This window comes from Lampetra fluviatilis, chromosome 5 (assembly GCF_964198595.1).
Source record: "Lampetra fluviatilis chromosome 5, kcLamFluv1.1, whole genome shotgun sequence".
NCBI lineage: Eukaryota > Metazoa > Chordata > Hyperoartia > Petromyzontiformes > Petromyzontidae > Lampetra > Lampetra fluviatilis.
This window is the reverse complement of record NC_136279.1, coordinates 9,933,260-9,944,937: the sequence shown is the minus strand read 5'-3', so window position 1 is coordinate 9,944,937 and position 11,678 is coordinate 9,933,260. Positions and strand designations below refer to the sequence as shown.

Genomic DNA, 11,678 nt, shown 5'->3' with positions numbered 1-11,678 from the left:
ATGATGGTGACCATGATGATGATGATAACAATGATGCTGCTAATCACGACCATGATGATGATGAAGATGATAACAATGATGCTGCTAATCACGACGACGACGATGATGATGATGATAACAATGATGCTGCTAATCACGACGACGACGACGATGAAGACGATGATGCCGCTGCTGCTGATCACGATGATGGTGACCATGATGATGATGGCGTCAATGGTGATGATGGTAAAGCGGCCGTGCTCGCTTCGCCCCCACAGAGCCCCTCGGAGGCCACTCTCGTCCGCGTGTTGTCCTCGCTGCCCGCCGGCGGGAGGCTGGTGGTGGTGCGGCGCCCCCACGGGGTCTGCTCCCTGCCGCTGTTCAGCGCCGCGCGCCGCCGCCTTCACGCCCCGGAGGAGGCCTCCTGCACCGTGAGCCCTCGCGTCTCACGGAATTTGTATTATGATTATCGTGTTGATGTCTGTGATTATTCATGAGCTTTCATACCCGGCAAAATGTCTCGCCGAGTCTCAAGACAATTCTTCAGGAGGGTCCTGATACGTTTTTTTCGCAGGTGAGGGGGTGGGGGGCAACGATTGTGATGCGTTTACAAATTAAATCATTTTTCAAAAATGTCAAATTTGGACCGTGACTTCAGCACACGAGGGCCGACTCTGTTTCGAATGACATCCCGGGATCTTTAGCGTCCACTGTGAAGCAGACGGTGCGTGTTTCTTTTTGGCAATGGTTAACACACGCGCAGCATTATCCAGGGCTGCCTGGCGGATACTTTTAGCGCAGCTAGTGCACTCGCATAGGCACCGTGACTAGTAGCCACGGCCACAGCAGGAGTGATACCGGGCGTGGTGTCCAGGGTGCGCCGACCCGGAGAGACCCGTCAGTGAATCGCTGGTGAGGATCCACACGATGAACGCACCACCAAGGCCCTCCAGCACGAGCATTGACCACGGTGATTGGGGGAAATGGTAGACGGGGAAGGCCGAGATCAAGATGGGTACAAAGGTGCGAGTGGCAACAGGCAGCAAGTCGCCAGCACACACGCGGCAGATAATAAGTGAAGAGCTCTTGCCAATAAGCCATGGACTCTGGTGGATTGTTACGAGGCCTTGGGGAGGCCTTTAACGAGAAGTGGAATTATCGAGGCTGACTGTGACGACGATGATAAGGTGGCATTTATCTTCACGTCTGTTTCTGATGTTCACCTTTTTTCCGCACAGAAAATAATCAGCTGTCTGAAAGACGTGGGGGCCGATGTCGAGTGGGACGTGGCTCGGATTCCCATCACGGTCTCGAAGGTGACCCCCCTGAGTCTGATCCAGGGGCTCTTCAAGTCCCGGCTCGAAGCCTTTTATTTTTCATCTGCCCCTGACTGCTTCTTGCTATTGAATAACTATGCCGACTGTTGCTGTACAGCATCTTTAAGACGCAGTCGCATTTCGACCCTGTACAAATCCACATTGCACTTAATGTGCGTGTATGGATCTCTTCATTCTGCGAGTCTCTAAGGCAATGGGTCTCTGTGTAAGTCTGTGGGTCTCTATGTAAGTCTGTGGGTCTCTATGATGTGGGTCTCTATGTAAGTCTGTGGGTCTCTATGTAAGTCTGTGGGTCTCTATGTGAGTCTGTGGGTCTCTATGTAAGTCTGTGGGTCTCTATGTAAGTCTGTGGGTCTCTATGTAAGTCTATGGGTCTCTATGTCAGTCTGTGGGTCTCTGTGTAAGTCTGTGGGTCTCTATGTAAGTCTGTGGGTCTCTATGATGTGGGTCTCTATGTAAGTCTGTGGGTCTCTATGTAAGTCTGTGGGTCTCTATGTGAGTCTGTGGGTCTCTATGTAAGTCTGTGGGTCTCTGTGTAAGTCTGTGGGTCTCTATGTAAGTCTGTGGGTCTCTATGTAAGTCTATGGGTCTCTATGTGAGTCTGTGGGTCTCTATGTAAGTCTGTGGGTCTCTATGTAAGTCTGTGGGTCGCTATGTAAGTCTGTGGGTCTCTATGTAAGTCTGTTTGTCTCTATGTAAGTCTGTGGGTCTCTATGTAAGTCTGTTGGTCTATATGTAAGTCTGTGGGTCTCTATGGTCTGTGGGTCTCTATGTAAGTCTGCGGGTCTCTATGTAAGTCTGTGCGTCTCTATGTAAGTCTGTGGGTCTCTATGTGAGTATGTGGGTCTTTATGTAAGTCTGTGGGTCTCTATGTAAGTCTGTGGGTCTCTATGTAAGTCTGTGGGTCTCTGTGTAAGTCTGTGGGTCTCTGTGTAAGTCTGTGGGTCTCTATGTAAGTCTGTGGATCTCTATGTAAGTCTGTGGGTCTCTGTGTAAGTCTGTGGGTCTATATGTAAGTCTGTGGATCTCTATGTAAGTCTGTGGGTCTCTATGTAAGTCTGTGGTTCTCTATGTAAGTCTGTGGGTCTCTATGTAAGTCTGTGGGTCTCTATGTAAGTCTGTGGGTCTCTGTGTAAGTATGTGGGTCTTTATGTAAGTCTGTGGGTCTCTATGTAAGTCTATGGGTCTCTGTGTAAGTCTGTGGGTCTCTATGTAAGTCTGTGGGTCTCTGTGTAAGTCTGTGGGTCTTTATGTAAGTCTGTGGGTCTCTATGTAAGTCTATGGATCTCTATGTAAGTCTGTGGGTCTCTATGTAAGTCTGTGGGTCTCTATGTAAGTCTGTGGGTCTCTATGTAAGTCTGTGGGTCTCTATGTAAGTCTGTGGGTCTCTGTGTAAGTCTGTGGGTCTCTATGTAAGTCTGTGGTCTCTGTGTAAGTCTGTGGGTCTCTGTGTAAGTCTGTGGGTCTCTATGTAAGTCTATGGGTCTCTGTGTAAGTCTGTGGGTCTCTATGTAAGTCTGTGGGTCTCTGTGTAAGTCTGTGGGTCTTTATGTAAGTCTGTGGGTCTCTATGTAAGTCTATGGATCTGTATGTAAGTCTGTGGGTCTCTATGTAAGTCTGTGGGTCTCTATGTAAGTCTGTGGGTCTCTATGTAAGTCTGTGGGGCTCTATGTAAGTCTGTGGGTCTCTATGTAAGTCTGTGGGTCTCTATGTAAGTCTGTGGGTCTCTGTGTAAGTCTGTGGGTCTCTATGTAAGTCTGTGGGTCTCTGTGTAAGTCTGTGGATCTCTGTGTAAGTCTGTGGGTCTCTATGTAAGTCTATGGGTATCTGTGTAAGTCTGTGGGTCTCTATGTAAGTCTGTGGGTCTCTGTGTAAGTCTGTGGGTCTTTATGTAAGTCTGTGGGTCTCTATGTAAGTCTATGGATCTCTATGTAAGTCTGTGGGTCTCTATGTAAGTCTGTGGGTCTCTATGTAAGTCTGTGGGTCTCTATGTAAGTCTATGGATCTCTATGTAAGTCTATGGATCTCTATGTAAGTCTGTGGGTCTCTATGTAAGTCTGTGGGTCTCTATGTAAGTCTGTGGGTCTCTGTGTATGCCTGGGCTCTATGTCGAGCGGCGTGCGGTCCAATTCCGACGCTCTGTCGCGAATTCTCGTCGTGGTCGCGGTCGCTTGCAGAGCGGCTGGCTCGGCGTGCTGCGAGGACGCCGCTTGGGGCTGCTGAGCGCGATGAGTGACCGCGATATCCGCGAGGGCATCCGGGAGCTCTGCGAGGGATGTCTCAAGTACTCGGTGAGCTCACGGGAGAAGCGCTGCGTGCACATTCGAACACGGTGCAAGTTCGCGCAGGTGCACACGCGCAGCCCTATGTGTAACACGAAGAAACAATCCACTGCTGGATGAGGGCCTCCTGCCCCCCCCCCTACCACCCCACCCCCGTGCGTGGGTTATGGAAGGTTATTTGACCGCACTTCGACACGCTGGCGGGTGCGGGTTCGTGCAGCGTAGATGTGGGGGCAGTACGAGAGTGGATGTTGCTCTGCTATGCGTGGAGGGTTCAATAGCACTGCGTATTTGGATGTAGCTGTCATTACATCAAACCAAGAAACGTGTCCCCTGTCAACCCCAGTAATTAAATTAAGTATTTTAAAAAATCGATAATTCTTTTTTTTTATTCTCCGTCTTATTTCTATTATTCATCCTGGTTTTCTAACTATTGTGGGTGGTTATTTTTGTGTGCACATATAACTTAGATCATTATCACTTAATTTGTAATTATGTGATCCTTACACCCACAATGCAATGCGTGCGCTGTGAGTGTCCGGATCAACAATTGCGGTGCCCACCAATCAGTCGACGCATCGTTCCCAGCAAACCCATCGATCCCGATGTATCAACGACTCAGCCACAGTGACCCCGAGCCGGCCGCCCTTTGCTCGCGATCCCCAAATCGCGTGTCGACTCTTGCAGGGGGACACGCTGGCCTTCGAGGACCTCGTCATGTTCATCACGGCCACGAGGAGGGCCGCTCACGAAGCCACCCACCACCCCCACGTGCAGCGCAGAGGATCCGGCCTGCACCCCGCACCCTCGCCCTGCGAACCGCAGTACAAGCTACCCCTCACCCAGGAGCTCCGAGCCCTGCTCGCCTCCAAGACGACCGCTTCAGCCGACGCCCCCCTCTCTCACCCACCACCACCACCGCCCCCCCCCCCCAACTTAAGCGCAGCTCATCCCGAGTATCCGCGTCTCCGCGTAACTGCGTTAAGGGGCCGTCCATAGATGACGTCACTCACCTGGGGGTGGGGGGCGTCAGACATTTGTGATGATGTTTGACGAGGGGGGGGGGTTTGAGAAATATGACGTCACGTAAAAATGCGAAACTTTTAATAAATATAGACAACACGTACTACTTATTTAAATTGACGTTTTCATAAATGTTTTCTCCTACAACATGTGGGGGGGGGGGGGGCATAGCTTTGTGACGTCATATTTGAGGGAGGGGTCTGACTTTTTGTGACGCCGTGTGACGAGGGGGGGGGTCAAAAAATCGTCCAAAATCGCGTGACGTCATTTATGGACGGCCCCTAACAAGATAAGGGGTTCATGTTGAATGAGATAAGGATGTGGTATTGGATGAGTCAAGGGTTTCCGTATTCGATGAGAAAACGTTTCAGTGTTGAATGTGGCGAATGTTCTGAGTGGGATGAGACGAGAGTTCTGTGTGCCTTGAACCTTGGTGCAATGCGCATCACTACCACCGGGAATATGAAGCGTTACGTTCCATCTCAGTACCATCGATCTGACGAAAACCCCGTCTCAATATGTTTCGACTCTAATTTGGTGACGTTTTGATAATAATTCAAGCACACTAAGTGTGTGTGTGTGTTATATATATATACATATTCAACTGTTATACTCTGCTTTACATAAAAAAAAAACAATTGAGTTTGCGGGCATCCGTAGTGGACTTGTGAACGGGCATGAGAAATAAGAAATCGCTTTGCGTTCCTGAGCAACGCAGCCTGGAAGAGCGCGCGCCGAGTCTGATCACAGCGCTGTTGCACGTGGTGGTTTCTCGGGGTCCAAGATGACTCCGGCCATGCAACTTAAACTGTGGCCCACATAGTAACCCGCTGTAGTCCCTACGATCCTTCAACGGAGGAGGGACAACACAAACTACACTCACTAGATTCGAAGCTTTCGTGACTGCAGGAATTACTCTTTGGTTCTTGCGGTAAAGTCACGTAGAAAATAAAATAATAATAGAATACGACGTTTCGGTCGCAACACAAGCAGCCATCATCAGGTAAGAATGAATGATAAAACACAGACACGGGAAAAGCGTTGGCAGACACACATGCAGAGAGAGACACACACAAAGACACGCCGAGCGAGACACACCAAGTAAACCTCTACTGAAGACCTCTCCTAGCGAGCAGACCTCGACATTGGCATTTAGCTCGTGAACATATTGCATTGCACAAGAATATAATTGCTAATTTTCTGAGACTACATATTATTCTTTACTACGCTTTATTTTTACCAAGCAAAGCCTCACTCAGTCTCACGAGTATTTTTCATTTGTCAATCCGCCCACAGTATTAACCACAGCGGCCTTCCGGATTCAAACCACAAAACCTCTGCAACGAACGAACGCGCTACCCACTGCTGGGCCGTGCCATCGCCCGATAGCAAGCCCAAAATACTACAACACTCTTGTAGAAAACAAACACGTTATTTCCACCCAGCACCTGCAATCCACCTATCATCAACAATCCACCCAGCCCCTGCACGAACTGATTCTATCGCTTCATCTCCTCGGCGGTCGACTTTTCGGACTTGCGTAACAAATCCTCGGCCGCCACTCCGTGAAAATGAAATGAATTTTGAGTGAGTTCGAAAAAAATATTTTACGTGCACAAAAATAAACAATATTCTCCGGGTGCCATTCCGAAACAGGAGTCGCTAATTCCTGGAAACGCGTGTAATTAATAGGGGGTTCGCACAGGCAAATCTCTGCTGCTGCTGCTGCTGCGAATAAGGAGGCAAACATCGGGGCCATGAATGGGACGTGTTGAGTCGCCACGAGGACGCCCCGCACCGACTCCCAGGCACTCGCGCGCATTCCTCCACGCTCCCTCCGCGTAGGTACAGCACACGCGAGAGACACGTGTGCCCTGGAGGCATAAACGGAGGCACATATGTGTACACGCACTGGGCGAACGGACACATCCGTACAAATTATAGATTTGAAGCTCTCGTGACTGCAAGGATTCATACTCTTAGTGCTTTCGGTAAATCTTCTTGGTTCTTTCGGTAAAGTCACGTAGAAGGGAAGTAATAAAATAATAAAAATAAAACATAATAAAACATTTTTATTTTATTACTTCCCTTCTACGTGACTTTACCGAAAGAACCAAGAAGATGAATCCCTGCAGTCACGAAAGCTTTAAATCGAAATTTGATTTCGGTAAAGTCACGTAGGTAAAACATGATTATTTTATTATTTTTATTAATTTTAATTTCATTTTTTACCTACGTGACTTTACCGAAAGAACTAAGAGTATACATCCGTAACAAAGACAAAGATCCCCCCGTATAGCCTCTAACATGGACGAGCACCTTACGAAGAAGGCTGACACGGCACACGCTGGGTAGCTATAACACCGCGCCCTGTCTGCCTTTGTCTCCCCAGTGTTGATGCTTACAAACCTCGGGGGACCGGATTAGTTCATCACTCGCCGCTAATGTTGGCCGTGAGCGGGAATCGAACTCAGGAGGCCGGGTTCGTGGTTCCGTGCGCGCTAACCATTGCGCCACTGCTTCCCAGCATATATGCACAAACTCACACACACCACAGCCACGCATTCAGGCAGCTGTGAAAACATCTCAGATGAAATGTACCTGAGACCTTGTAAATGACAGACACGCACACTCCCTCTCTCCATCGCAGTGTGTGTGTGTAACCTTGGGGAGCGGTAGTGTAGCGGTTAGGGCGCTGCGCTGCGAACCTGGCGTAGCGAGTTCGATTCCCGCTCACGGTCAAAAGCAGTGACGACTATCTGAACCGGTCCTGGGCCTCCCCTAGGTCGACTCAGTCTCATATTAATACCTGGTGCAATGTGTAAACATTGCCACTAGGGAGACAAAGGCGGCCGGGCGTGGTGCTGGCCACCCATCCTTTCTTGTGCCGTTCCGGTCTTCATAAGGTGCTCGCTAACAGCACTTGTCCCAACAGTCTGTTAAGGCTCTAATGGGGATCTTTGCCTTTTGTCTGTGTGCAATAACGCATGTGATTGCACGCGTATGTGTTCAGTTTAGTTTAACCGAAAAAAGAGGAGTGGCTATTTGCTAGAGCGACCCGGGCCATTCGTCTGCCAGTAGGGGGGTGACGATGGCTTTGCGTGTAATCCCAAACTTGAGTCATTTGCGGAGTAATTTTCGAATTTTAACACATTAGAACGCTGATGCAGGCACACAATGGCACACAATGTGCAGCCCAGGGATGCGTGTGTGTGTGCGACATTGTGCCTGTGTGTGTGTGTGCGGCGTTGTGCTTGTGTGTGTGTCCGCATGGACGTGGGGAGCGGTGGAGCCAGCGGTTAGCGTTCTGCGCTGCGAACTCGACGACCCGAGTTCGATTCCCGCTCACGGACAGCATCAGTGACGGAATATCCTGCACCAGTCCTGGAGAGACAAAGGCGGCCGGGTTTAATGCTGCCCACCCACCCCCTCGCATACCATGCCAGCCGTTCATAGGTGCTCGCGAACAGCACTTGCCCTTACAGTCTGTTACGGCTTTGCAGGAGGTCATATAGGACTCATGGGGAGCGGTGGCGCAGTAGTTAGGGAACAGCGCGACTAACTACCGGCCCCAGCTAACATCGGTAGCGAGTGATAACAAAACCGGTCCTGGGCGTCCCCTATGTCAACTGAGCCTTAATTGGGTACCCGGGGTGCGGCATGGAAACCTCAGCACTTGGGAAACGACAGCGGTCGGGCATGACACAACGTGGCGATGATGCGAGTCGTGATGACTTGATGACATATATACACTCACTATGAGAAACTGGGGGGGGGGGAGGGGGGATCTTTGTCGTTGTGCAAACGTCGTGGTGTTATTTCACACGGACGACTTCTTCTTCTTTTCTCCAATGTCACTTTATTCGTACAGAACTCATCGCGTTCAGCACCACGCGTCTCCGTCGCAACTCCTCCACTCGTACTGCTCGTCTGCCACGCTCCACTCGCTCTCTCTCTCGCTCCGCTAGCCCGTTACGTTGCCCCTCTCCTAGCTTCTCCACTGCTAGCCTCTCACTATACACTCTGCTAGCCTCTCACTAAACACTCCGCTAGCTTCTCCACTGCTAGCTTCTCACTATACACTCTGCTAGCTTCTCCACTGCTAGCCTCTCACTAAACACTCCGCTAGCCTCTCCACTGCTAGCCTCTCACTATACACTCTGCTAGCCTCTCACTAAACACTCCGCTAGCTTCTCCACTGCTAGCTTCTCACTATACACTCTGCTAGCTTCTCCACTGCTAGCCTCTCACTAAACACTCCGCTAGCCTCTCCACTGCTAGCCTCTCACTATACACTCTGCTAGCCTCTCACTACACACTCTGCTAGCCTCTCACTATACACTCCGCTAGCTTCTCCACTGCTAGCCTCTCACTATACACTCCGCTAGCTTCTCCACTGCTAGCCTCTCACTAAACACTCCGCTAGCCTCTCCACTGCTAGCCTCTCACTATACACTCTGCTAGCCTCTCACTACACACTCTGCTAGCCTCTCACTATACACTCCGCTAGCTTCTCCACTGCTAGCCTCTCACTATACACTCCGCTAGCTTCTCCACTGCTAGCCTCTCACTAAACACTCCGCTAGCTTCTCCACTGCTAGCCTCTCACTATACACTCCGCTAGCTTCTCCACTGCTAGCCTCTCACTATACACTCTGCTAGCCTCTCTACTGCTAGCTTGCCTACCCTCACTCCCCCAACCTCGCCCTTGCCTCCAGCGGGGGATCAGCCAACACCGCTGCTGAGGACGAGGTGTGGAGAGCGGGGTCCCGGGCTTCTCTTGAATTCACTCCAACCAACTCAACTCTTCTGCCTCACACTGTCCTATTTTATCCCCCTCCTCATTCAGTGCGTGTTCTCCCCCTTATCGCCGCTATCTCTCGCCTCCGTGCCCCCTTCTCTGCGTTTGCATTTGCAAACAGCCAATCACCGCCTCTTTCCCTAATTGCTGGCGTCTCTCCGTCTGCTGTCACCCAGGCCATCCACCTGCACCTGCTTATTCTTAGGTGACCTCACTGCCTGCAACCCGGTACATAATGCAACTGCTGTTTGCAAACCCTGCGCGCGTTACGCCACTAAGCAAATATGCCTGTATGTACAGGATGTAGAGGTGTGAGCCTTCGTAGTTTATCAATAACAACACTTGGCCCCACGAGTTGACAACACGGCGTGTATTTTTGATTGGGTCTAAATGCGACTGTACTTGTGTCCGGTCGATACGGACACGTCAAAATCAGAACCTTTACTTATTACTCTTTGGTTCTTTCGGTAAAGTCACGTAGAAAGAAAATAAATTAAATAATACAGTACGACGTTTCGATTGCAACACAAGCAACCGTCATCAGGTAGAACTACATTTGAGAGAGAGAGACAACACACAGACACGGAGACACACAGACAGACACACAAGCAGAGAGAGACAATACAGAGACACACAGAGAGAGAGACACACAACATAGACACAGAGAGAGAGAGAGAGAGCACAGAAACACACAGAGAGAAACAACAGAGACACAAAGAGAGAGACACACAACATAGACACACAGAGACCCAATGCCTCTGTGTCGAGGTCTTAAATAGAGAGAGAGGGGGGGGCAGAGAGGGAGGTGAGTCTGCTGGGGCAGCTGCTGGAGCAGAGAAATTAGCATGTCAATGAATCCACCCCGAAGCGACCGAGGGAAAGAAGATCGAATGGCCCTATTAGAGCCTGGTACATTTTAGAGAGAGAAATAGTTTGAGAAAACAACATTTTGCAAATCTTTTGGAAATGTAATGCAATGCAACACAGAGAGTCGGCTAGCATACAGTTAACGCATAGGCTGGTTTATTACGATCTCCAAAGATTGCTAAAATTAGAAGTTAAGGGTGAAATTTGACAAACAGAGACACACAGAGAGATGTGTGGAAATCCACCCCGAAGCGACCGGGGGAGGGACAGAGCGAATGGACCTTTTACTTATTCTGGAGGAATCCGATGAGTTGTGAAGCTCTTTTTCACGGATGTCCAGAACACACGTGTGTGTGTGTTTCATGCAGGGTTGAGCCTGTATAGTGCTTGGATGGGCGATCACATCGCACAAAACAGGCCATGTGGGTGAGCAGATAAAAAACAATTGTCTGTACTGTATTGTCCTTCTGTGCTCCCCGCCTTCAGCAACTCACGGTGACAAGAGTGGGGAAGTATGGTCAAATAACTCCAACAACCCGAACGGGGCGGGGAGTCCCTCATCCATCAGTGGATTGACCATGGCTGATGGTTATGAGTAATTGTTTTGCTGCTATTTTTATTGGGGCGCCGTGAGAGCGAGATGTTAACTCCCTCGCCTGGTATGCAGGAGATCGTGAGTTCGATCCCGACCCTGACGCCTGCTGTATATGTAGAGTTTGCGGTGTCTTTCTCCGCGTGGTCGAGTGGATTTCCACATGATAAGCCACTTCGTTGAGCTATCATTTGTTCTTAAGTCGCTTCTGAAATATAGATATTGTGTAGCGCTCAGTGGGCCTTACCTGGTAAAATAAAAAATATATATAGTTTATAGTTTTAAATATGTAGTTTATTATTTGCACTTTGCCTCCTGGCTTCTCTATGTGGTGTGAAGAAGGACCAATGCATCAAACGTCACCTAGTCAATATTTTCTTCTTTTAAGGGTTAGTGGCAGTGTTATTGACGATTGTTGTTGGGTTTTTGTTATTTTTGCATTCAAGAATGTTACTTAATTATTTGCATTTTACTCTGATAATACTCGTGCCAAATGTCAGCTTTCAGTACGCAGTCCCAATCGTCTGCATGTGAATTGTAATGTACTTATGTACAGACAAAGGTTCCCTGTATAGCCTTTAACAGTCTGTTGGGGCAAGTGCTGTTAGCCAGCACCTATGAAGGCTGGAACGGCACACGAGAGGGTTGTGTGGCCAGGACCACGCTCGGCCGCCTTTGTCTCCCCAGTGCTGATATTTACCCACCGCACCAGGTACTCATTTAAGGCTGAGTCGACCAAGGGGAGGACGAGGACCGACTCCAATATATTTGCCACTCTTATTGGTCATGAATCAAAC

General features: G+C 49.5%; 1 protein-coding gene across 1 annotated transcript in view; it reads left to right on the top strand.

The window, feature by feature from the left end:
• Positions 1-3,544: 3,544 nt before the first annotated feature.
• Positions 3,545-11,678, top strand: part of LOC144932322 (uncharacterized) — a 31,346-nt gene continuing 23,212 nt past the window's right edge. The window contains exons 1-2 of the mRNA XM_078856262.1: positions 3,545-3,664; positions 4,286-4,412. Coding sequence (XP_078712388.1) covers positions 3,545-3,664; positions 4,286-4,412 — 247 coding nt within the window. The remainder of the gene's footprint in view (positions 3,665-4,285; positions 4,413-11,678) is intronic.